The 25,706-nt window shown below is 36.9% G+C and overlaps 1 protein-coding gene across 8 annotated transcripts in view; it reads left to right on the forward strand.

Moving 5' to 3' along the window:
• The window catches only part of RAPGEF6 (Rap guanine nucleotide exchange factor 6), a 210,992-nt gene that overhangs the window by 177,574 nt on the left and 7,712 nt on the right, over positions 1 to 25,706 (forward strand). For 6 of the 8 annotated variants that reach the window (XM_073010711.1, XM_073010712.1, XM_008014336.3 and 3 more), the window contains 7 exons: positions 1,174 to 1,385; positions 4,051 to 4,174; positions 6,898 to 6,921; positions 10,240 to 10,460; positions 14,489 to 14,677; positions 17,785 to 17,919; positions 23,862 to 24,090. In XM_073010711.1, the coding sequence (XP_072866812.1) occupies positions 1,174 to 1,385; positions 4,051 to 4,174; positions 6,898 to 6,921; positions 10,240 to 10,460; positions 14,489 to 14,677; positions 17,785 to 17,919; positions 23,862 to 24,090 (1,134 nt within the window). The other 2 variants (XM_008014337.3, XM_008014345.3) reach the window with 2 other exon arrangements.

A 25,706-nucleotide genomic window follows, 5' to 3' on the forward strand; every position in this document is an offset into this window, starting at 1 on the left:
TGATGCACAAGAATCACTTGACCCTGGGAGGCGGAGGTAGCAGTGAGCTGAGATCGCACCACCGCACTCCAGCCTGGGCAACAGAGCAAGACTCTGTCTCAAATAAATAAATAAAATAAAAGATTGTTGTTTTTACCCTCAGGGCAGAAAGAGTTCTGCTCTGGAGAACTGTTTGTCAGCTTTCATTGATATCTTCAGCTGCAGACATTATTTTTCATCAGCTTTGCTTACTCGTGTTTGACCTCGACTATTTTTTGGCAACGTTTCTAGTGTGTTTAGGAGTTTGGTGTCTCTTAGTTTTGGTGGATATGAAATTTGTCTTGGTTGCTCAACCTTCTTATAGTGGTTTGGGGTGATTTCTGAGAAGCAAAAGGAAACAAAGATACCTAACTCCATGCCTGAAAGTCAGAAATCGGGGAGAACATTTTATACCCAGTGGTGTGGGTAAAAGTGAGATGGGGAGAAACAGGATTTGCTGATGAGAAAATTGAGACATTGTATATACACTATTCATTTGGCAACCTGCCTATGTGATGGTACTGTAGAGGTAAAGAATTCACAAAGACTTGCAGCCTAATTGGCATGAATTATGTTTTCAAGTTAGGGAATATGTGAACCTATTTAAAATCCTGTTGAAGGGAGACATTGAATGTCTAGAGGCTTAGTGAACAGAATTAGAACCTAGGAATATGGATGTATTGGAATCAGGGACGTGAGTGAACAAAATCACAGAGGAAAAAAGGCTTCCTAAGGTGCAGAATTAGCCCCCATTATTATTTAGCGGTTGTTCTCAGCATTACTTAAACTGCTTTAAAATAGTTAATGTCTCCATAAACTTATTTCTAAGTAAAAGAAGCAACATTGTGATGCTTGAAGTTTTTTTTTTAAGTTAAATGTCTATTTTGTGGTATTATTCTGTCACTTAAACTGTAAAATAAATGCTATGTAGGTGTACAACTATAGGCAAACATTATAGTTCCTCCGAAAGAAGTTCTTGTAAGATCAAGGAGTCTCTTATTTATTTTTTTCATAGTTTTTCTCTGTTTATTTCAATATATTAAAATATGTCCCTCCTTATTTTTAGTTTTATTAGAGAAAATGGTGTGTATACTGACCTGAGTCCACCCCTCCCCCCAAGTTTCTTTTTAATGTTTCTTTTCTCATCTTTGGCAGTGGCTTGAACCTGGCATCTGTAGCACGACTCAGAGGTACTTGGGAAAAGTTACCAAGCAAATATGAGAAACATCTTCAAGATCTACAAGACATTTTTGATCCATCTAGAAACATGGCCAAGTATAGAAATATTCTTAGTAGTCAAAGTATGCAGCCTCCAATTATTCCACTCTTCCCTGTTGTCAAGAAAGATATGACATTTCTACATGAAGGTATGAAAACATTATTTATTGATGTTTTACCATATGGTTTATCTAAAGTCTACCTGAATTGATTTTTGTGTATATTTTTCCTATTCTATTAACTTGGTAACTATACACTATTTTACCATTTTTCTAGTGTTGAATTAGATGTCATACCATACATATTTGTTAATTAGTTTAATATTTATTAGTACTTTTTTCTGTATCAGATAATGCAAGGAACTTAGACCACTTAAATTCCATTTGCTCGGCTGGACACAGTGGCTCACGCTTGTAATCCCAGCACTTTGGGAGACCGGAGCAGGTGGATCACGAGGTCAGGAGATCAAGACCATCCTGGCTAACACAGTAAAACCCTGTCTATACTAAAAATACAAAAAATTAGCCGGGCCTGGTGGCAGGCGCCTGTAGTCCCAGCTACTTGGGAGGCTGAGGTGGGAGAATGGCAGGAGCCCAGAAGGCAGAACTTGCAGTGAACTGAGATGGCGCCACTACCCTCCAGCCTGGGCAACAGAGCGAGACTCCATCTCAAAAAAAAAAAAGAACAATTCCATTTGCTCATCTCCTGATTTTCTTGCAGTTGTTGCTGTGCTTTTAACTCCCAGAAGATATTGTTGCTTAATAAAGTATTTAACCTTGCCTGTATATTTACTTTTGTTGTTGTTACTACTATTTTTTATTCATTCTTGCATTTCAGAGCTTCCATATTGCTGGGCATAGTTTTTTGGCCTTGTAGAACACTGTTTAGTATTATTCTTAAGTGCTGGTTTGCTGGTGATGAATATCTTTTAATGTTTGTTTATCTGAAAATGCCTTTACTTCATTTTTAGAGAATTTTTGGTTGTCAGCTATCTTCTTTGAAGGCTTTGAAATGGCATTCAGTTGTTCTGTGCCTTCCACTATTAATGTTGAGAAGTTAGCTTACAGTTTTATTTGCTGTTGGTTTAACTGTAATCTGCCTTTGTTTGATATTGGCTGTTATGATTTTGTTTTTTCTTAAGTTTTTCCTAGTTTTGCCTAATTATGACTTAAGTGTGGGATTTTGTTTTTGTTTCTTATTCTGGTTGGTGTTTATAGGACAACTTGAAACCTATGGTTTTATATTTTTCATCAGTTTTAGAAAATTCTCAGTAATTGTATATTTTATTCTCTCTTCAACTATGTCTCATCTTCTGGTAAATTCATTACTGATGTCCTAATTCCAGTTATTATGTATTTTTTTTGTTTTATTTTACAGCTTCCTTTTTCTTTTTTAAGTTTCATGTTCTTTTCCAAAGTTCTCATTGTTTTTTCATATCTTTGAACATATTCAGCATAGTTATTTTTAAGTCTGCCTCTAATAATTCCATAATCTGGATCCACTTTGGGTCTTATTCTGTTTTCTCTTTTTTTCTCTTTCATTTCTGTCATGTTATGTTTTCTCCTAATGTATCTGGTTATTATTGAAAAGTGAGATCACAGAAATAATCTCGCTTTTTGAATGATGTTCCATATCTCCAGAGAGGATTAAAGCTTGCTTCTGGCAGGCAGTTAGGGGTGCTAGAATTCCAAAATCACTTTAATCCGTTTTGATGTAATTTAACAACAGATTTTTTCCCAGTCTACATTCAGTTTATCCTTGGTCTCAGTATATGGCTCCTCAGAGTTTCAACCAAGCATTGGAGTTTTACATGGATTTAAGTTGCTTTTCCTTTTACCTCAAAAGGCAGGGTGTCTGTACTCAGTTTTTCAGCTCATTATCCCTTTCTGAAATCAGATATACCTAGGGGTAAGCACGGGGAAATGCAAAACTTGCTTCTCTGCATTTTTTTGTACTTTTGTCCAGTTTTTCTGATCTCACCAGAAGTGGTGTTCTAATTATGTAGTCTTACTGCTGCTTCTTTCATTATCACTCATTTTTCATAAGGAAATGTTATGGGCTTCAAATATGTTTTTCTGACATGTTCCTTGAAATATGTTTATATAACTTGAGAGTATTCGTCATGATTCCTTTGTTTCCAGCTTGTGTTGAGACTCTGAACAATTCATGTGTCCAGTGTATATGTGCTATTTACAATGTATATGTGCTATTCAATTTTTACCGTATATTTCTCAGTCTTGCCTTCAGGGCCTTGGACTCTGACAGACCTCAGGGTCTACCTCAGGAGATAAATGGGGTCATGCTGTGTTATAGACAAGTGTGAAAAAACAGTGCTATAGACGTCAGGTTGCCCTTTGTTCGGGATTTTTGTTTTGTTTCGTTTTTTGTGGATTTTTTTGAGTTGAGTTCTCACTCTGTTGCCCAGGCTGAAGTGTAGTGACACAGTCATGGCTCGCTGCAGCCTCAAACTCCTGAGCTCAAGCAGTCCACCTACCTCGGCCTTCCAAACTGCTGGGATTACAGGTGGGAGCCATTGTGCCCCCAGCCAATGAAACTGATTTTAGAAGCCATGCACAGTTTATCACTTGACTTTATTCATAACCATCACTCCTATATGGAACACAGTATCTCCTAGTGGCTCATTCCCTAAGAGCAGGGTTGAACCATGTATGGGTATATCAGTTCTTAAAAGCAAAATTGGCACTGTGGTAAAGAAGGTCCTTCTGTGTGCCCCTCAAGATTACCAGCTTGACTTTTGCTACTTTTATGTAGATAATTTAATTGTGAACTTAAACATTTATTTTCATTCTGTAGGAAATGACTCCAAAGTAGATGGTTTAGTAAACTTTGAGAAGTTAAGAATGATTTCCAAGGAAATCCGCCAAGTTGTTCGAATGACTTCTGCTAATATGGACCCGGCTATGATGTTTCGACAGAGGTAGGACATTGAAATATGTAGAAGTGTTAGAGTGGTGTCAAGGGCGATGTAATAATAATTAACATATTTATCATTTATTGATCATATTTATTCTACCTTGTGTTATGTGCTGTACAAAGTGCTTTATATATGTCAGTTTCATGTAATCATTTATCATAATAACCATAACAGGTAGGTGGTATTAGCCTTCCTTTTATATATGAAGACACTGAATGAGGCTCAGAGTAGTTTTTATATAATTTGCAAATATTTGTATGTGGATAGTTCTGTATTACTGTTCTTTAAAACATCAGCAAGCCGAGTGCGGTGGCTCACGCCTGTAATCCCAGCACTCTGGGAGGCTGAGGTGGGCAGATCAGGAGGTCAGGAGATCGAGACCATCCTGGCTAACAAGGTGAAACCCATCTCTACTAAAAATACAAAAAAAAAAAAAAAAAAGGTTAGCAAACAAATACAAGAAAATTGCTGGTATTCGTCTTGTTTTCATCTCGTTTCTAACCTAGTTTGTAAAGTATTAGTCTGACTGTGTCTTTTATTTTTACTGAATATTTTAAATATTCTGTTTCTGTTTAATTCATACTTCATTCTAGTAAACCATTTTTCTTTTTTTCTTTTCCTCAAATTACACTGTGTTTCATTTGTATATAAGTTTTTATTACATACAAATGAACAGAATGTAGAAAGTGGAAATTTAATCATACTTTACTAAAAATGAAAAATTTTATTGTGTTCTGTATTGACCTGATATTTTAAGAATGCTTTTTAAGGTTCATTTTTAATGTAATAACAAAAGGCTTCCTCGGCTTACATAAAATTGAAACAAAGTATGTTGTTAAGCTATTCCTAGTAATTTTTATTATTTTCAGGGTGTAAATAAGACATTGTGGTTTTAATTTTTGATCTGATTTCCTTTGGGGCCTATAGCTTCAGTTCACAGGGACATTAAAAATGAAATAATGTACAGGGGCCAACACAATTTCTGTGGCTTAAAAAATATACTGTGCTAAGGAAACAAAAATACTTGGTATTAGGTTGGTGCAAAAGTGTTTGTGATTTTTGCCATTACTTTTAATGTAACTTTTAATGTAAAAGAACTTTTAATGTAGAAGTAATGGCAAAAATTGCAGTTACTTTTACCCCAACACAATACTTTAAAAACCAGAGTTGAAATTTTCATAACCCAATAGAACCAGTGATACACTGGGGTTTTTTTTTGTTGTTTGTTTTGTTTAAATTGTCGCTTAAGGGTCTTTGTTTTTGAGACAGGGTCTCTCACTCTGGTTGCCCAGGCTGAAGTACAGTAGTGCTGTCTCGGCTCACTGCAGCCTCAACCTCCCGGGTTCAGGTGTTCCTCCCACCTCAGCCTCCCAAGTAGCTGGGGCTACAGGTGCATGCCACCATGTCCAGCTAATTTTTTTTTTTATTTTTTATTTTTTTATTTTTTTTATTTTTGGTAGAGACAGGGTTTCACTATGTTGCAAGTAGTTTATCTGATGGTTTGTCTGATTTAGAGATCCACAAAGTATGGAAGGAAGGAGGGGGTGTGCCAGATCTCCTCTTTCCTACACATCCCACTTCTGCACCTTGAGAATCACTACATGTATTGAAAGATGTCATTGCTTAACAGTGTGGGGAAGCAGAAAAGAGTAAGAACTAGGTACCAAAGCAAAGAAGGGTTTGTTTGCTTTTTGTTGCATGTCCTTGTACAGTGACCCTAACACTCCCTGTTGTCTTATATGGACCTCTTTTTACTCATACATGTTAACATCCTGGTTGCTGAAGAACATGATGAATTTGTGACCCTGCCAGACCAGTTTATAATGTACTAAGTACTAGCCATACTTCAGTAATAAGTCAAGGAGAAAAACTGATGAGGAAATTAATAAACATGGCTGTTTTCTTGGGAATGGCCTGGATTGAGTAGAATAAGGTGTTGGGGGAATATAAAAAACATCTGTATTAAAGATTGGACTGAATTTTTCCTCAATCAGTTTTGTCAGCCAGTGCTAAAATGTAATACCTTTCTTTAAGCAAACAGTGTCCATTTTGGTGGTATATGAGTATCTAGTTTGGGCTAAGTAACCCCTTTTAACAGTAATCAATTTGCAGACTTAAAAAATAGAATCTTTAGTCAATCAAACAGGAATGTGAAGATATATAGTATTATGAAGATTTTAATGATGTATTTTTACCTACATTTTAAGTTGGATTTGCTGGTCAACATTTCTTACAAGACATCTTGTCAGAGAAATTTCTGCACTTAAAAATGAAATGTTGTGTTTTTATGTCCCTTGTAATTTCATTCTGTTATTTAAATGAGTGGCCCAAAAATCTTGCCAGAAATATGTTCAAAAATTCTATCCCTTTAAGGTCTTTTCCCTTAAAACTTTGAATTCAAAATTTATATTATAGTAAGTAAATGTTTTTCCTTAAGCTTATTTATATAAGCTTCCTGATAAATTAGGTAAATTAAAGCTTCCTGATAATTGATCTAAAGCATATTTTTATAAAGTATTTTGGAGGTTTTTTTGACCTTCTATATATATTCATATTACCCTCCTGCCTTCCATTAAAGTCATATTACTGTTAAGCTATAATTTTTTCCTGATAAAATTTTTCTGTTCTTTTCTGTCTACATAGTTCCTCTGACTCTCAACTGTTGTCTTTTTTCTGTGCTTTCCTATTCAAACACATGCTTCAATGTTTGTGGCTCTTGCTTACAGGAAGAAGAGGTGGCGGAGTCTGGGGTAAGTGTAGAGATGAACGCAACTGGAATGAAGGTTGTGCGACTCTTAACATATACTGCATCCTTTTCATTAATGCACGCACATAAAGTAGCATGAATTCTATTAACCCTGTCAGCCTACATTCCTGACAAATGCCTTCTGCTAACAAGGTGAAAGTAGTGATAGAACTAGCTATTTTTCGTTTATTTTTCCACTGTTGATGTCCTATAAGTCCTTTTTAGATTTTAATTTAGCTAGGTCATTTAGATGATGATAATGATAATGAATTTGTTGTGTGCTTGCTATGTGCCATACATTGTTCTAAGCACTCTAAATGAATTATCTTACTTAATTCTGCTACTACCCTATAAGGAAATACTGTTCTTTCCATGGTGTGGATGGGAAAGGTTTTGAGTTGCCCAAAGTTTTAGAGTTCATTAATGGTGGATCCAAACCTAGGTAGTCTAATTCTAGAGTTCACACCACTTTCTTTTATTCAAATGCCACATTTTATTAAAGTAAATATGTCATATGAATGTATAAAAATGAATGAAAGATCTATTTATGAAGGTTGCATTTTCCATCAGTTTTCCAAAAAGAGGCAGCCCTTATCCAAGCTGTACTATAAAATTGAAGTAGAAGATGATTTTATTTCCTCAGACCCACTAATGCCACTTACTTGTAGCATTGATTGAATTTTACTTGAAATTTTTACCAGCTTTAATTGAAGATTCCCTTATCTTTAAAGTTGTGATAGAATCAGCAACTACCACTATTTGTTATAGATTTAGGTCTCTACTTCTACATAGCTAAGTGTCCATTTAGAATCATAGAATGTTAAAGATCTTATAAATCATCTATCTAGTCCTTTCATTTTTAGATGAAGAAAGAGATGACTTTTGTGAATGAAGGGATTGCATAAGAAGAATTTTGTTATTTTAAGACTTGTAGTGAACCATGAAGTTAGAAGCTTTTATTACATGTAAGAAGAATTTTTTTGTGAGCCACCTTCTTTACTCGAGTCTTGTCTCATTTGTGGTCTTGTTTTCTGTCAATGCTTGGTGAACTTGACTTTCCTTCTATTTTCTTTCTCCCTTCTCTGTGTGTTTCCCACGTATTTTCTTCTGGATCATAAATTTATGTCTTGGTCTCTTTTGGCTCTTCTCACCGAAAATAGAAATTGATACCTGGCATTACTATTATAAAGAAGAATACTTGGACATATCTTTTAGTGGGCGTTGGGTGTGTTTGAATGACTTATGTTAACATGTTTCACTGTTCATTCAGCTTTAGGGTTGCACTGTGTGATGCTTGCAAACATTAGATATATTTATTTTATATCGGAGCATTTTCTGTTTTCACAGTAGTTTAGAAAACATTTTATTGATATTTATCACAGTGTTTTTGTTAGAATTTTGTGTCTCTCCTAGATTTGTCAACACCTACTTTTTTTATATTAACTAAGATAAAATTATTAAATATTTGTGTTAAAATTTGCTCCTAAATAGCTGCAACTTGATTTTACTGCATTTCTTTGAATTCAAGACATCGTCAATTGTTGGGCATATTGTTCTTTTATCTACTACTAAGGAAAATCACTACAGTGTCCTGTTACCACTGAGAATTTCTACTTTATGCTTATTGAAGGAGCTCTTATGGACTTGGCTATGGATTTTTATCACAGCGTCAAAACTGAATTTTTAAAAATCAATATTTTTATTCCCATAAAAAGGAAAATATAAGCAAAGTAAATTGGTTTAGATTTTCCTAAAATTTCTTTATATTCAAAATATGAATCTTCTGAAATGTTTTCTTTTAGAGTCATTAGCTTCTGAATTTTGTTTTCCAGAACCCTCCTCCCCCATACAGTATTGCCCTCTGTGCCATCCAATGTGTTGGTAATGCACCATTTCTTTGAAAAACCACAAAAGAACCGAAAGCTGCTGGTGCTGGGCTCTCAGGCTAGCTTTGGAAATACTTAGAGTTAGTTTTCTCTTGTCACTTGCTTTGGGAATGTTCTTGAACTTGTCAGATTTATTACTTCCTTATAATCATTTGGTCCTTGGAGGTTAAAAGGCTAATTCACTAATGTCATTGGATTTTCTTTCAAGCCATTCTGCAAGTTTTGAGGTTCCTGCATGTGTAAATAATGTCTTGTCATAGTTTCTGCCAGGCTAATAGCAATTGAAAGTTGCCACTGAGTGTAAGATATACCCCTATTTGAGAGATCTTAAAATGTGAAAGAAAAAAATGCCATAACACTTTTTCAACTATAGTTCACTTAATTTACAATGAAAGCATTAGGATTTTAGTGTTTATTTTAAAGTAGATAGATGAGCACTATGGTCTTTGTATTTAGAATATTTTTATATAAAAATGAAGCTTAATTTAGAATCCGTAGATAACCATATTATTTTGGAAGGGTGAAATAAAATACCATCTAAATAAAAATTATTTAAGAATTTTGTATTTGTTAGACTTGTTAGAAAGGACAAACATCGTTGCAGTTGCTGTTTTCCATTGGTTCTAGGTGCAGTCATTGTAGGATGTTTGCCAAAAAGAGTAGAGTCAGGTGAAGCTGTAGCTTGTTTGAATTGTGGTTATTTCCACCCAGCTTGCAATTCTGTCACATTCACAGGCGTTAAAAAAGTGATGTCCCAGATCCTCAGTTCTAGAACCCAAATATTGCCTAACCATTCCATATGTGAGTAGAAGCGTTGAGTTTTTCCTGCATTCTGATTTCTGACTATATTGAGTTGCATATAAATGCTGTAAATTTTCAGCTAATATGTTATTGGTAGTTCTCTTTGAGTTTTGGCCAAAATAATGGTTACTGGTAAAATTGGTTAACATGCTCAGAGTGGGCCTGCTATAATGGTAGCGGCAATAGCATGTCGCAAGCAGAACAACAAGCAAAACTACTTTAGAACCCTCATTGCTAAAGAACCCTGGTTCAGAGATTTGGCTGAGGATGGACTTGTCCTGGTCCAGACTCTTGCCATATCTTCAATGCATGGGTGGCCTCCAGGACCAGAGGAATGATTTTTCTTGTTACTGTTGTGCCATGGGTTGCATAGGCACAAACACAGGCCTGTTGGAACATGCCACTCAGGGGGCCATTGTTATCCTATTCTTTTGAATTCTGTACTTTGCCAAATCCTGTTCTTAATTCAGAACATCACCATTAAAGTGCCAAATTACTTTACATTAATGCTCTTCATCTTTTAACTCATTTACATCAGCATGCAATAGCATTAACAGAACAAAATCTTTTAATCTTCAATCTATGCTTAGTTCTCATCTCTACAGCCCCTTATTGTGATTTTCATCTTCTTACAGGTCACTGAGTCAAGGAAGCACAAATTCAAACATGCTGGATGTTCAGGGAGGTGCTCACAAAAAAAGGGCACGCCGCAGCTCTCTACTTAATGCCAAGAAGCTATATGAGGATGCCCAAATGGCAAGGAAGGTGAAGCAGTATCTTTCCAGTCTGGATGTAGAGACAGATGAGGAGAAGTTCCAGATGATGTCATTACAGTGGGAGCCTGCGTATGGTACTTGTGAGTATGAGTTTTCATTTATGTGACACTAAAGAATACAACAAAATAAAAACTTACTACTCTAGAATTATGCCTAAGTCCCAAGAAAATTAACTTTCACTCACAAAAGATTACTGGCATACCTTAAGCATCATGTGATCCAGTTAATCACGTACTGAATCCCATCCATTCCTGATGCCTACGCTATCCAAAAAATAGAGGAACAAGTAGATCTTTAAGAAGCTTTTAAGTCTTTTGAAAACTGGATCATTATAGAGGAGCCTTTCTGTTGGAGAACATTTTTACATTCATCCCTAAAGAGTAAACATAAGGGGAATTTTTACCTCTTTTTATTTCATGGATAATATGTACCAACTAGAAAATATAAGACATTTGATTAAAACACCAGTGATAATAGGTACCTTACAGGTGCCAGTAGTAAGGTAAAACAAAAAGAATCAGACACATTCTGATATTAGGTAGTCTCCAGAAAATATGATGAAAAAGATCACGTTCTCAATACAAATTTTTTTAATTAAATACAAGCAAGAGAATGCATATATCTTTGGATCAAGGAAATTATGAGTTCTAAGAGCAGAAATCAAAGATAATGAAATATATACTGTTATAACAAAATAATTGTAATTCTTAAGTTGTAGATTAAGGCCAGGCATGGTGTGTCACACCTGGAAACCTAGGCAGGAGGATCACTTGAGGCCAGCTTTCACAACTCAAAGAGACCCCATCTCTACAAAAAAAAAAAAAAATTAAAATTAGCCGAGTGGTAGTGCTAGCAACTTGGGGAGACTGAGGCAGGCAGGTCACTTGAGCCCAAGAGTTTGAAGCTGGAGTGAGTTAGGACTGTGCCACTGCCCTCCAGCCTGGGCAACAAAGTGAGACTCAGTCTCTAAAAAATAAATAAATATAAACACACACACACAGACACAGTGGGTTAAATTTGCCCATAAAAATTGCAATAGAATTTTATTTGAAAATTCCTAATTGACAAGGGGTAGTAATCATCATGGATTGACCCTAAGATTGATAAATGATATGGTATTTGCATAGTAATTTTTAAAAGTATGTCAAAAGAAATAATCGAAAACAGGAAGTGGAAGTAGAACCAAATACTGATTTTTAAAATTTCAGTTTTGACAATTTTTAAATAAGGGTAAGGAGCCTTTTAATAAGTGCTATAATCAAAACAGTATCATGAATGCTTCTACATATAAGAAAAGATTTGGAGTATGATGGGAAGATTACCTACAAAGGGATAGAGGCAGAATTTGAGTTTCACTTATTACCATTTGAGTAAGATTTTCTTCATCTTTGGTCCCTGTTTTCTCGAATGTAAAACTTTAGCAAAGGTTGGGAATACATTTTGTTTCTGTGATTCTTTCTACATCAAAGTTACTGGATTTGGAAAAAGAAATTTTGAAAAGCTAACAGTTACTGAGAGCATTCTACATTCTGGCTGCTACATATTAAATAGTACATGGTAAAGGTAAAAGCTGAAAGAGTATATAGAACCTTTAACATTTATTCATGTTTTAAAGTTCAAAGCCACATACATATTTATTAAAGCCTTCTGACCCTGCTTTGAGTCATCATCAAAGTTATTTTTCCCCAGGTAATTTGATATAGACTTAATCATCTTGTGGTTATGAAACACAGTTTATATACACTGTCATACCTTCCTCTTCTTACACCCACCCCAGACTTGTGTCTGTCTTTTCTCGTAACACTAAATGATGTCCCATGCTACATATTTAATATCTATTTGAAATGAGAAAATCTTTAGGCCTTTCTTTCTTAAACTGGATTTGAACATTTAGTTCAATGCATGTTCCTTTAATTTGGTTTGAGCCTATATATAATGCATAATTGATTTTTAAATGTTTAAATAGTCACTCTCCCAAGCCCAAACAATAGTGGATTTCTGAGCATTATAGAATTTGGTTCTTCCTAATTAATTAGAATATATGTGGTTTTTGTCATTCATCTGTGAACTCTTTTTATTTTTAAAGTAGGCTCAGGTTTTTTTTCTTTGTACTGTAGCAGTTATTAAAATAAGATGTCATTGATTAGTATTGACCAATCAATGAGAGAAGGATGAAAGTATATCATGGCTCTAAACAAAGATAACCTCTTGGATTCAATTAGTTGGTGAACCACTGCATATTTTCTCCTAGGGTCCGTGCATTTTGACTTTCTTTTTTTTTTTTTTTTTTTTTTTTTGAGACAGAGTCTCTCTCTGTCACCCAGGCTGGAGTACAGTGGCCGGATCTCAGCTCACTGCAAGCTCCGCCTCCCGGGTTCACGCCATTCGCCTGCCTCAGCCTCCCGAGTAGCTGGTACTACAGGCGCCCACCACCTCGCCCGGCTAGTTTTTTGTATTTTTTAGTAGAGACGGGGTTTCACCGGGTTAGCCAGGATGGTCTCGATCTCCTGACCTTGTGATCTGCCCGTCTCTAAAATATTCTGTGATTCGTATCACCCCACATATTGTCTAGCTGTCTTAATAAAAGCATAATAGCTATTATAGCTGTGTTGAGACAGTTTAGATATCTGTTTTTGCTTTTATCTTGATGTTTAAAACAAATACTTCATGAAGTACTGAGGCTGCACCTGCATGGAATATATCCACTCTGGATAACCTAAGGATTAAAAGTACTCCCTGATGGAAGAATGTCTTCCCCTTGGACTGTCAGTATTGGTTTTATGTGAAGGAGGCAGCTTTTATAAGTCAGGGTTCTCAGTTTTTTATTCTCACATTCATTTTCAAGAAACCTATGGATTTATAAAAACACTATCTCTGGTTTTCTTCTGTTAGAGCTGTTGAGATAAGTTCACTTATTTATTCAACAAATACCTATTAAGCATCTGTTTTCAGTCAGTAACTGGCACATAAGGATGTAGTAACAAACAAAATGCATAGTCTTTACTCTCTAGTAGGTTAAAGCCTAATGAAAGGAACAGAGAGGATAAAGCCTGATGAGAGTATAGGACTGATGAGAGGAAAGGTAAGCGAGTCAAGTCAAGGGGGCAGGCTGATGGCAAATCATGCAGGGTCATGTAGGCCTTGTTTTAGGGATTCGGGTCTTTATTCTAAAAGCAGGGGCAAGTTAAGGTTTGTGCAGAAGGAGAAGGAAAATGATATGATCAAATACTCATTTTGGAAGAGTTACTCTTCTATGAAGAATGCCTTGAAGGCATGCTAGAATTGATACAGTGAGAAAAATATTTCAGTAGTAAAGAGAGAACGTTAACTTGACCCTCAGCAGAGTAATGATGGAGCTAATTAACATGGATTCAAGAATTATTTAGGGCTGGGTGAGATAGCTCACATCTGTAATCCCAGCACTTTGAGGAGGCTGAGGCATGTGGATCACCTGAGGTCAGGAGTTCGAGACCAGCCTGGGCAACGTGGTAAAACCCCGTCTCTACTAAAAATACAAAAATAGGCCAGGTGCAATGGCTCACACCTGTAATCCCAGCACTTTGGGAGGCTGAGGCAGGAGAATCACTTGAACCCTTGAACCTGAGAGGCAGAGGTTACAGTCCCGGGACCATTGCTCTCCAGCCTTGGCAACAAAAGCGAAGCTCTGTCTTAAAAAAAAAAAAAGAAAAAAAAAAAGCCAGGTTTTGTGGCAGGTGCCTGTGATCCAAGCTAATCGGGAGGCTGAAGCAGGAGACTCCATTGAACCTGGGAGGTGGAGGTTGCAGTAAGCCAAGATTGTACCATTGCACTTCAGCCCTGGCGACAGAGAGAAACTTCATCTCAAAAAATTTTTTAAAAAAGAATTATTTAGGAGATAAAATTAACAACTTATTCTACAAAAATTTTAGAGATAACATTTTTTATCTGACTCACCAAGCAATGGAGATAACATTTTATAGTACTTAACTGAAATTCCTGCTAAGACAATTAATCTATTTTATTTTTTGTACTAAAAAGAGATGGTTTTAAAGTAATCATTTATTATTGCCAGTGGTGATAACCTTGCCTAAAAACATTCAGTTACTTATTTCTTACTGTCTCCTATTAGTGACCAAGAATTTAAATGAGAAAAGATCAGCCAAATCATCTGAAATGTCCCCAGTGCCTATGAGGTCAGCTGGTCAAACAGCTAAAGCCCACCTGCATCAACCCCACAGAGTAAGCCAGGTGCTTCAGGCGCCAGCTGTCAATCTGCACCCCATCCGGAAGAAGGGACAAGCAAAAGACCCTGCATTGAGTGAGTATTCACCATGAATATTACATCCATTTAACTGAAATTTCCAGGGGAGTTAGAATGAAAAATAATTACAGATGTTCAGGAGATAAGCTGTTGTAGGTTGTGTAATATAATCATCACTTCATGAATCAAAAAGTGTTTCATTTTGACTGTAGATGTTTGCTGACAGCATACATGTTTTAAATGCCAACATTGGATTTCCTATAATACTGAAATCTGTTGATCAATAGAAAATTTACAGCAAAGCATTTTGGGTACCAGGGGCTTACTGCATTCAAAGGTGTATTTAATGAAATATCTAATACAGACACAATCTACAAAAACTGTGGAAATGAAGTTGCTTATTCCAAAAATGACTATTCGTTGTTTTTTGTCTTTAATGACCCCTTTTGAAAACCTAGTTAGGAAACAAGAGAATGTAACTTTTATAAAGTATAGACCACACTTTTTTTTTTCTGTTAGGCCTTGTAGTCATTATTCATATTATTTTTATTTGTTGTTTTAACAGTATCATTATTTTAGCCTTTTAGATGAGAAGCTAGATTAGATTTGGTTCCTAGCATGATTACTTAGACCATGAATTATATGTAGTATACGTTTAGTAGAACTTTGTTCATTTAATCTGTTGTTGTTTGAGATACAAAGTTGAGTAAGAAATTCCCCCTCTTTTGCCAGATTTTCAGTCTGGTGATGTAGACACTCACACAGATAACTTCAGTGTAATGTGTCTTCTTGTTATGCCAGGGGTATATGCAGAACATATAAAAGAACAAAACAAAACAGAGGTAACTTAGAGGTAAGATAGGGCTTCAGAAGAAGGCTTTTTGGAAATAACATCTAAGCAGCCTGAAAGGCTGGTGACAAAGATGATGATTAGGCAAAAGTTCCAGAGAAGTTGCTTCAGGCCGAGGAAACAGCTTGGTATGTGCAAGAAACTACAAGCACTTTGCTGACTCTGAGTGGAAATTGCATGCAGTGTTGACAGACAATAATAATTAAAGCTAACACTTGGAGAGCACTTACTGAGTGCCAGGCATGGTTCAAATTGTGCTTTATTAATTTTATATGTCAGTCTTCATAGTAATGCCACAAGATAAGTGGTATTTTACCCTCATTCTGCAAAGGAAGCGTAGAGGCTAAAGGAAGGCTGGCTGGCTTTAAATCTTTGCCTTTAACCACTGTACTAAACAGCTTCCAAGATGCAGAGAATGAAGACAGGTATGCTGAAATTACAATGTGCCATGCCAAAGGAAAGTTATCAGTGAGAAGCCATTGAAGAGATTTGAACAAGGGAAGATTATGGTTCAAATTATGTTTGAGAAGGACTGTAGTAAGGATCACAGCAGGACTGGAGATAGAGAGCTCAGATGGAAAGCTGGTCTAACAGTTAAGTGGAAGTTGCCTGGGGCCTGGACTACTTTGGTGGCTATAGAAATGGAGAATTGGGTGCAGAATTGGTGAAGTTCATGAATTTGTTGGTAGGAGCGAGAGAGGGACAAAGTTAGCTCTGGTTTTTTTTACTTGAATATCACCACTTGAGAGGCAACATTACTTGTACCCTGTAGCTTGCTTGCTTGCTTGCTTGCTTTTTTTTTTTTTTTTTTTTTTTTGGAGACAGTCTTGCTCTGTCGCGCAGGCTGGAGTTTCTGTGGCACGATCTTGGCTCACTGAAACCTCCATTTCCCAGGTTCAAGCAATTCTTGTGCCAGCCTCCTGAGTAGCTGGGATTACAGATGCTTGCCAGCACACCTGGCTAGTTTTTGTGTTTTTAGTAGAGATGGGGTTTCACCATGCTGGCCAGGCTGGTCTCAAACTCCTGACTTCAGGTGATCCACCGACCTCAGCCTCCCAAAGTGCTCGGATTACAGGCGTGAGCCACCACGCCTGGCCCCGTATAGGTTTCTTCATTTCTTATTGTAATATGGCAGTTTCTATGATAAATATGTTTATATTACATTTAATGAAGGGTAGTGTGAGTATACTATGATCTAAATTTTTTCGTTGTCCAGTGGCTGCTTGTTACTATGTCAAAATCCTCATCAAAGTTTGCTTACTTTATGTTTTGGGTTTTTGGGGGGTTTTTTGTTTTGAATCAGAATCTCACTTTGTCACCCAGGCTGGAGTGCAGTGGTGCGACCTCAGCTCACTGCAGCCTTCGCCTCCCGGGTTCAAGCGATTCTCCTGCCTTAGCCTCCTGAGTAGATGGGATTACAGGTGTGCACCACCACGCCTGGCTGATTTTTGTATTTTTAGTAAAGATGGGGTTTCACCATGTTAGTCAGGCTGGTCTCGAACTCCTGACCTCATGATCTGCCCGCCTCGGCTTCCCAGAGTGCTGGGATTACAGGTGTGAGCCACCGTACCCGGCCACTTACTTTATGTTTTAGGAACAGTGTCTATAGCTCTTTGACATTTCTTAGAGAAGATAAATGTAAAAACATCAATATATTGAAACCATTGCTAGGTTTGAGGTACACTAAACAGGACCAGATGTTGGACAAGGGTAATGAGAACTTTAAGGAATCTTTCCACTGTGCTGCATACTATTTTTCTATACATTCATGATTCTTTCTGTTGTTTACTTCTCTCCTGTAGTGTGAATTTAGTGCTCTTGAAAAGGGCTGGACTGGCAGCCCTGCAGCCTCTTCTGTATACCCACAGCACAGATGCACCACAGGTAGTGACAGTGCCAAAATCCCCACACTGCCCCTGCTACATGCCTCGCCCTGATTTGGAGAGGCCACCTCTAGAGGGGAGGGAAGAGTTTGAATCCATGCCTTCTTTTTGAAGATTTCAAATCACTGTGTCAATTGTGGGAGGTGGGGCACAGCACTCAGACTGTTAAATTTATTTCCCTTATACCATAAAGCACAGACAAACTAATATAATCTGGTCCATGCTGACCAGCTGAATTTGAATGGATAACCTAGAGGTGAGAATCTCTGTGTGCCATTACTCAGTCATTTAGTCCCTGTTTGTCATTTACACATTTCAATTGACTACACTAGCCATTGTGTATCATAGCTTTAGTTACATAGTGATTTAGGCAACTATGGACATTTTAATTGTGAAATGATGCTTATTTGCATCTTTACTTTTATTTTTAGATACAAGTTTACCTCAGAAAGTTTTAGGAACAACTGAAGAAGTAAGTGGTAAGAAACATACAGAAGACACTGTTTCTGTGGCATCATCTTTACATTCGAGTCCTCCTGCATCTCCTCAAGGTTCCCCTCACAAAGGTAAGACAAAGCATTTCAAACTAGTTCTTGTCAAACTAAACAATACTTTATAGCACATACTTTGCTTTTCAGTCTATAGCAATAATTGTAAATCATTAAGAAAAGCATGACTCCTAATGCTTTTTGAACTTTGATGTTTTGTATTGCATTATTCAAATGCTTTTTGGGTATTATGTGTCATGTAACTAGGACTCCAGTATTCAAAGTGTGATCCTAAACTTCAACAGACAGCAAGCATGGATAAGAATGAAGGCAGAAGCCATAGTTTTGGTGCAAATTCTTGGTGTCGTCATTCCAGTTTCCTATATTTGGACATTTCTATGAAGTGTTTGCAAATAAAAGTTTCTATAAGAGATTGTTTTTAGGCCAGGCACAGTGGCTTATGCTTATAATACCAGCATTTTGGGAAGCTGAGGCGGGTGGATCACTTGAGCCCAGGAGTTGGAGACCAGCCAGGGCAACATGATGAGACCCCATCTCTGCAAACAATGTAAAAATTAGGCATGGTGCTGTGCCTGTAGTCCCAGCTACCTGGGAGGCTGAGGTGAGAGGATTGCTTGAGCCTGGGAGGCAGAGGTTGCAGTGAACTGTGATTGCGCCATTGTACTCCAGCCTGGGCAACACAGCAAGACCCCATCTCAAAAAAAAGAAAGAAATTGTTTTTAACCAACTATAAGATTTAGGAAAACAAATATTTAGGTTGATGGTTTGCCTTTTTTTAGTAATAGAGTATTACCTTTTTTAAAATTAGGATTTAAAATAACCTGTACTCTTGTGGATTTTTTACTTACACAGAATCTCATGAGGTGAAAAACTGAAATTCTTGTTCATTTACATGTTTTCATAATTCAGACTGGAGCATTTCTTTTCGCGACCAGCCTGGGCAGTGTGCATGCAGATGCCACTTCATGTTAGCTGCACATGTAGCATTCTAAATATAGTGTGTATTTCTTATATTGACCCTTCACATTCTGTGTGTACCCTGGAGAGAAAGGGGATTTAGTCGTGGTGTCTTCTTCACAGATGTAAAAGAATTACATATTTAAATAATCACACCAGAGGATGGTACATGGTCAGAGGGAAGACAGACTTATTATAATAATTCTAACAGGAGAGAGAAGCTTCCAGAGCTTGCTTCAGCTTCCAGGCTCTAAGTTTATTCTCACTCGGCAGAGCTCTTTCTTATTTTTGCCACCTGTGTGGCAATTATGTACAGTGATGTCAGACCTGAGTTTGAACCGTGATTCTGTCCTCCACTGTAGCTGTGTTACTACAAGTAATTTATTTATACGGTGAGATTTTCTGTCTAAGATGGGAAAAAGACCATCTAGGCCGAAGCAGGTGAATCACCTGAGGTCAGGAGTTCAAGACTAGCCTGGCCAAGATGGTGAAACCCACCTATATTAAAAATACAAAAAAATTAGCCAGATATAGTGGCACACACCTATAGTCCCAGCTACTCAGGAGGCCGAGGCAGGAGAATTACTTGAACCCAGAAGGCGGAGATTGTAGTGAGCCGAGATCATGCCATTGCATCCCAACTAGTTTGGTGGCTATGGAAATCAAGAGAGAACTGGGTGCAGAATTGTTGCCCAACCTGGGTGACAAGAGCAAAACTCCATCTCAAAAAAAAAAAAAAAAAAAAAGAAAAGAAAAAGAAAAAGACCATTTATTTCATCTATTTTGAGAGCCTCTTATATGGTTTAAATGAAATAATATTTATAAAGCCTGATGTGTGGTAAGTGTTTAGTGAATTGGAATGTCTCTTTTCTTTCTCTGTTGCCACCTCAGGACACCATAGCTCCATTACTTACTTGCTTTTTTCATCCTCACATAGCTGAGACTGGTTAGGTTTTTTTCATTCAGATTTTACTAAAGAAAGCTTAATAAAAATGAAACAGGAGATATAAACAGTGTATATTGTAGGTGTATTTATAAAACACAGATTTTGATACCGTTATAGTTCATATAGAATTTTGTGTGGCAAACAGACCTGCGTCATCACTTTCCTTGTCTGTATGGTCCTGTCCATTGCACCCCTTACCAGATCTTGTGGTGTAGAATAAGCTGCAGTGCCTCCAGTCAGACGGATGGTCCAAATGAACAGTGTCCATATGCTCCTAATGCTCTTTCAGGAACATCTTTACACTCCTTACCCCTTTTAGAGACTGCTCAGAGGTCCATCCCATTATAGATGATTCTAACTAGTAGGATCTGATTTGGTATTTTATGCCTAAATGTGACTTCTGGCAAGAGGTATTAGGAATGGGAATTCCTCCATTGCTCTTATTCCCAACAAAATCTACACTCAACACTCGAATAGAGAAGTCTTTTTTCCATTGTCTTTCATTGTGTAGCCAACAGTTGAACACCATTATAGATTTGTGAGCTTGTCTTAGTAATGTTTGGAATTCTTAGAAGCCTGAAGAAAATCTTCTCTTCAAAACTGTTTCAGCTTGTTCTTGCATGTGTACTGTCAAAACCCCAACCAAGTATGATCCTTCTATTTGTGTAGACAGGTTTTTGCCAGTAAGCTATGATTGAACAAAACTGTCATTATGCTCAGAGTAAATTATTAGGATCTGTTCCTGGTTCTTATTAAACTTTGAGATCTGTTCTTTGTTTTCTTATGATTAAGAAAATAAACCTATCTTCATGTTTTGCATGAGGATAGTTTCAACAAGTACTTTAAAAAGAAGTCGAGACCTTAAACGTTATCTACCCTAGTGTTTAAGAAAAGCAGTCTCTCCACCTTGGATCTACAACAGGATCAGAAAATGAGCTTTATAAATATACCTGTTGTGTGTACTATTTGTATGTCTTACTTGGTTTTTACTAAGCTTTTTCATAGTAAAATCTACCTTACAATTCTAGACCTACATAATTACTTTACAAAAATAATTCTAGTTACCTGATATTTTTGTGATATTTTTCCTTATGATTTTACCAGCTTGGCTTCCTTTCAACAGTTTTTTTGTTTTTGTTTTTGTCACCAGCTTGTGCTGATAAAGGTAATCTTTCTCCTGCATTCTGTCTTGCAATAACTGATGTGTGTATGTTATATATAAGTAGATTTTTTCCATGCATTAAAAAATATGTTGCTAGATTTCAATTTTTCAGATATTATCAAGATGTTAGAATTTTTAAATAGTGAAATATTATGTAAACAAGGCTAATTTTGATTGACCATGTCAGGGTTTTTGCATCTCTCCCTCCAGTTGGCAGTATCATATCTGATCACAGCAGCAAGATCAGTGGCCAGAGCTGCCCCGGAATAGGTGGGGCTTACTTGCAAAAGAAAATCCTTCAGATTACCAGGAGCACAGCCAAAAGAACAGACAGTACTGAGAAGGCCACTGAGGAGAATAGAGACAGGACAAGTTGTGAGAACACAACCAGAAAAAGAATGACATCCCCGTTTAGAAGACTTAGGGAAAGAATGCTTTCAAGGGAAAGACTAGTCAACAGCCAAAAAGAGGACACAGATCACAATCAAGCTACAGAAAGCTGTGAGAAAGTGAAGGATGTTGGAAGCAACATCAAAGATGAGAAAGGGAGTGCCATCTTCAATTCAAATAGCCAAGGCAACAGTAACACTTTAAACTGCTTCTATACGCGATTCAAGTCTAAAAGGAGGAAGACACTCTGATGAAGTTCCTTATTTTATTTTAGTGTTAAGTTTGTTTTCAGTTACTAATGTATACATGGCTTAAATTAAACCATTTGTCAAAGCTTAGGCAGACAACTTAGTAAAATACTATTTATAAGCACTTTAAAATGCCTCATTTGTACATATGTTATTTTACTAATGTATTGAGTTAGTAAATTTTATACTCTCTGTTTTCTGTAGTTGACTTTATTTTCTACTGTTAGATGAATCTGTGAGTGAAATATGTAGAGGAGGCTTTTTTATCCTCTACTTTTTACTTATCTTTGGGGGAGAAGGGACTAGTCTAACATAGCAATTTCAGAATCATCTAGAAAACTTGTTAAAAAACGCAATTACTGTGTCCCACCCCAGACTTCGTAAACCTGAATTGCCAGAAATGGGATCCGGAATGTTTATTTTAATTGGCTTGCCAGGTGGTTCTTAGTATTATTATATTTGAGAAATACTGATCAAACAGACATAAGAATGAAATTATTTTTAAAACAATGAAGCAAGACGATTATGTAGAGCAATGACTTTTTCTTTTGAGGAAGAAGGTATTTATTTATTTTTAATTTACTTATTACATCCACTTTCTTGGTCCTCTTGAAAATTGACTAATCAGCTCATGGACATTGACAAATAGCAATGATCCCAAGTTCAGAGATGTTTGATAGAAGTCAGAAGACTGGCTTGTCTTGGCTTACCCTGTTCCGGGCCACATAGGCCAAGTATAAATCACACGTTTTCTGGGCCTTTTTCTCTTTGAAATAGTTAACAAAATGACTTAATAAGGTTACTGTGCAACAAATTATTCCTTAAATGACTTGAGTTATATGTGAATAACTCCAAGATCCATAAACAGAGAAGGACCTTGGAACTAAGGATGTTGTCATCCTCTTTCTGCATGAAGATGAGGCCCTGAGAATTCCTGTAACATACCCAAAGCCTGTGATTCTTCCTAATGACATTTCCAGGTATTGTCCAAAGACCACATATCTACTAAACCCTACTCTCCTCTGTGAGCAAGAAGATATTTTTCACTTTTTTGAGACCCATCCCTCGTTGGGATTACTAGGGCATTTTCTTTTTCTTTTATTTCTAAACAATAGTTTGGTGTCTTCCAATTATCAAAATAGGTTATTATGTACATTAGCCATTCTGTTGAAGATTTGTTTTTGGGTCCTTCACCTCAATGCATCCCTAGAATCCAGAACATCTCTCTAGTTGTCTGCTGTGCAGTAAGTCACAGAACAACATAGAACATGTAGATGCTGTTTTTTTCTATAACACATTATTAAAAATGTATCCATTTAGCTGTTTAATATTCTGCAAGGTTGGTGAAGAAAAAGGAAACTAAGTCTGACACTCAGTTTAAACCTAAAACAGTTTTAAAAACTGAAACAGGCTGGGCACAGTGGCTCACACCTGTAATTCCAGCAATTTGGGAGGCTGAGGCAGGAGGATTGCTTGAGACCAGGAGTTGAAGACCAGCCTGGGGAACATAATGAGACCTCATTTCTGCAAAAAGTTTAAAAATAACTGGGTGTGGAGGTGCAGACCTGTAGTCCCAGCTACTTGGGGCTGAGGCAAGAGGACCACTTGAGCCCAGGAGTTCAAAGCTGCAGTGAGCTATGATCATGCCACTGCACTGTAGCCTGGGCAACAGAGCAGGACCCTGTGTCTAAAAAATAAAAATAATCTAAAACGGTGACTCTCAACTCAAGACAAGACTTCTTAGGTGAGATATGCAGAATATCTGGGGTAAGTATATATAGTTTGATAAAGCAAAAATGTAATTCTTTCCCTTGAGTCCTGGACTCCCACCCCTATCCTTACTTCAAAATGGTATTTTGGATTCAGATCAGGTCATGAAATATTCATATTGATCAAAGGAAGGAGCATTGGGTTAAAAAGAAGTTGAGAAACCCTAAAGACATGTACTTTTTAATATTTGTAATGTTCTTATTTTATTAAATGATTATTATAGCTGTGGGAGAGCCTGAGACAGATGTACCTTTAAACTAGTTTTCTTAGTAACACTGGACTTCGTCTTTTTCTTGAATGTAGTTGTATTGGTGTGGATGGGTAGGTGAATGGGTATGTAGGGGGAATATGTAGGGGAATGTGTGGAGATATAATTGGCACCATTATATCTATGTAGATGGAAACTAAAATTGCTTCTACTTTGTCTTCTGTTATTTTTGTGGGGGTTTTTTTCATCCTTCCCCCTACTACCCCCACCCTATGTTCCCTTTTTTTGTAGTTTGATCAATGCTCTTTTCTTGTTCAGGTTACACACTTATTCCATCAGCTAAATCTGACAACTTATCTGACTCCAGCCATAGTGAGATTTCTTCACGGTCCAGCATCGTGAGCAATTGTTCTATTGACTCCATGTCTGCAGCTCTACAGGATGAACGGTGTTCCTCTCAGGCCCTGCCAGTCCCTGAACCCACTGGGGCATTGGAAAAGACAGAGCACCCCTCAGGGATAGGAGATCATAGTCAACATGGCCCTGGGTAAGCATCATTGTCTGTGTTCATAACACAAAACCCAAGCCAAGTGGCCATTGCAAGCAGTGCTCCCCAACTTGACCTTGGACCTCCCATGGGGTAATTGCAGAGTTATCCATAAAAGAATATGTGGGCCAAGCACATATTCTGTATTCTGAATATGTAAATAAGCACTATTTTGAAAGATGTATGGGTGTTCATTTTCGAAGTGTTACTAAATTCAAGTAACTTTTTATCTTTATCTTTCCAATCAGAACTCAAAGTGCATCTGCTATTTATATAGGGGAGATAATTTTTGAAATTCTGGCTGTTATAGGTTAATCGAAAAGGTTGTATGTTGGAAAGTGCCTCCAGTGCTGTGCACACTGTAGACAGGTTGGGAGAGTAGGACTAGCCCTTGATCCCTGTTCTCTGAAAGTGTAATTTGGGGAGTAAGAATAATCACCTAGCAAAGGTTAATTAAAAAAAAAAAATTATGTTTAGAATCAAGCAACATGGAAATCTTTGAGAAAGTTTATTTTAACTGATAAATATTGTGAAATCTGGTCTACTTTAATATGAACAAATTAAGATAAAGTATTACCACATTTATAAAGGTTTCTAAACTATGATCTCTACACCAGAGGTCAACAAATGTTTTCTATAAAAGTTATGTAGTAAACACTTTAGACTTCTCAGGCCATAAGGCCTCTGTCACAACTACTCTGCTATTACGCCAGAACAGCCATAGACAACACATAAACAAATGGCATGACTGTGTCCCATTAAAACTTTATTTACAAAAATGAGCAAAGGGACCACCAGATTTGGCCCTGGGCTGTAGTTTGCTACCCTCTGCTCTATACTGTAAATGAGGGGTTTACAAACTCTTTGTAAAGGGCCAGGTAGTAAAATATTTTCGCCTTTGCAGGCTACATACAGTATCTGTCACAAATTCTTCTGGTTTGGTTTTGTTTTAAACCTTTTAAAAGGTTTTGCTGCAGACCATACAAAAACAGGCTGTTGGCTAAATTTGGCCCTTGAGCTGTAGTTTGGGGACCCCTGCTATAAATGATTCATTTCATAGGTAATTGGGGAAGTTGCTGTTTACTTGGCACTGTACTGGGCTAACCTCAGAGAACGTTGAGAAATAAAACATGATTCTTCAAGTTGGGAACTCTTAATTCTGTATGCATGGACAGTAGTCTAATATTGTGATGACCAAGAATGAATATGTATACTTAATGTTATTCATTTCAGATCTCATCTTTGCATTTTCATTTAAAATCAGTTCAAGAAAAATACTTGCCAGGCATACCTTTGGTCCATCCCAGCTGCTGGGAAGGCTGAGGTGGAGGATCACTTGAGCCCAGGAGTTAAAGGCTACAGTGCACCATGATTGTGCCTATAAATAGCCACTGCACTCCAGTCTGGGCAACAGAGTGACACCTGTCTCAAAAAAAAAAAAAAAAAAAAAAAAAATTTTTAAATTTAAAAAGAAAAATGCTAAGGAAACTTTGCTAAGCATTTGAGTTTCTTTACTGTGTCTTCTGAGTGTTAACTAAATACTTACAAGGAATTTAGTGATAAATAATGATAATATTGTTTTCTTCATGATGTTTTGGCGTGAACACTTGTGGTAC

This window comes from Chlorocebus sabaeus, chromosome 23 (genome assembly GCF_047675955.1).
Source record: "Chlorocebus sabaeus isolate Y175 chromosome 23, mChlSab1.0.hap1, whole genome shotgun sequence".
In the NCBI taxonomy this organism is placed as follows: Eukaryota; Metazoa; Chordata; class Mammalia; order Primates; family Cercopithecidae; genus Chlorocebus; species Chlorocebus sabaeus.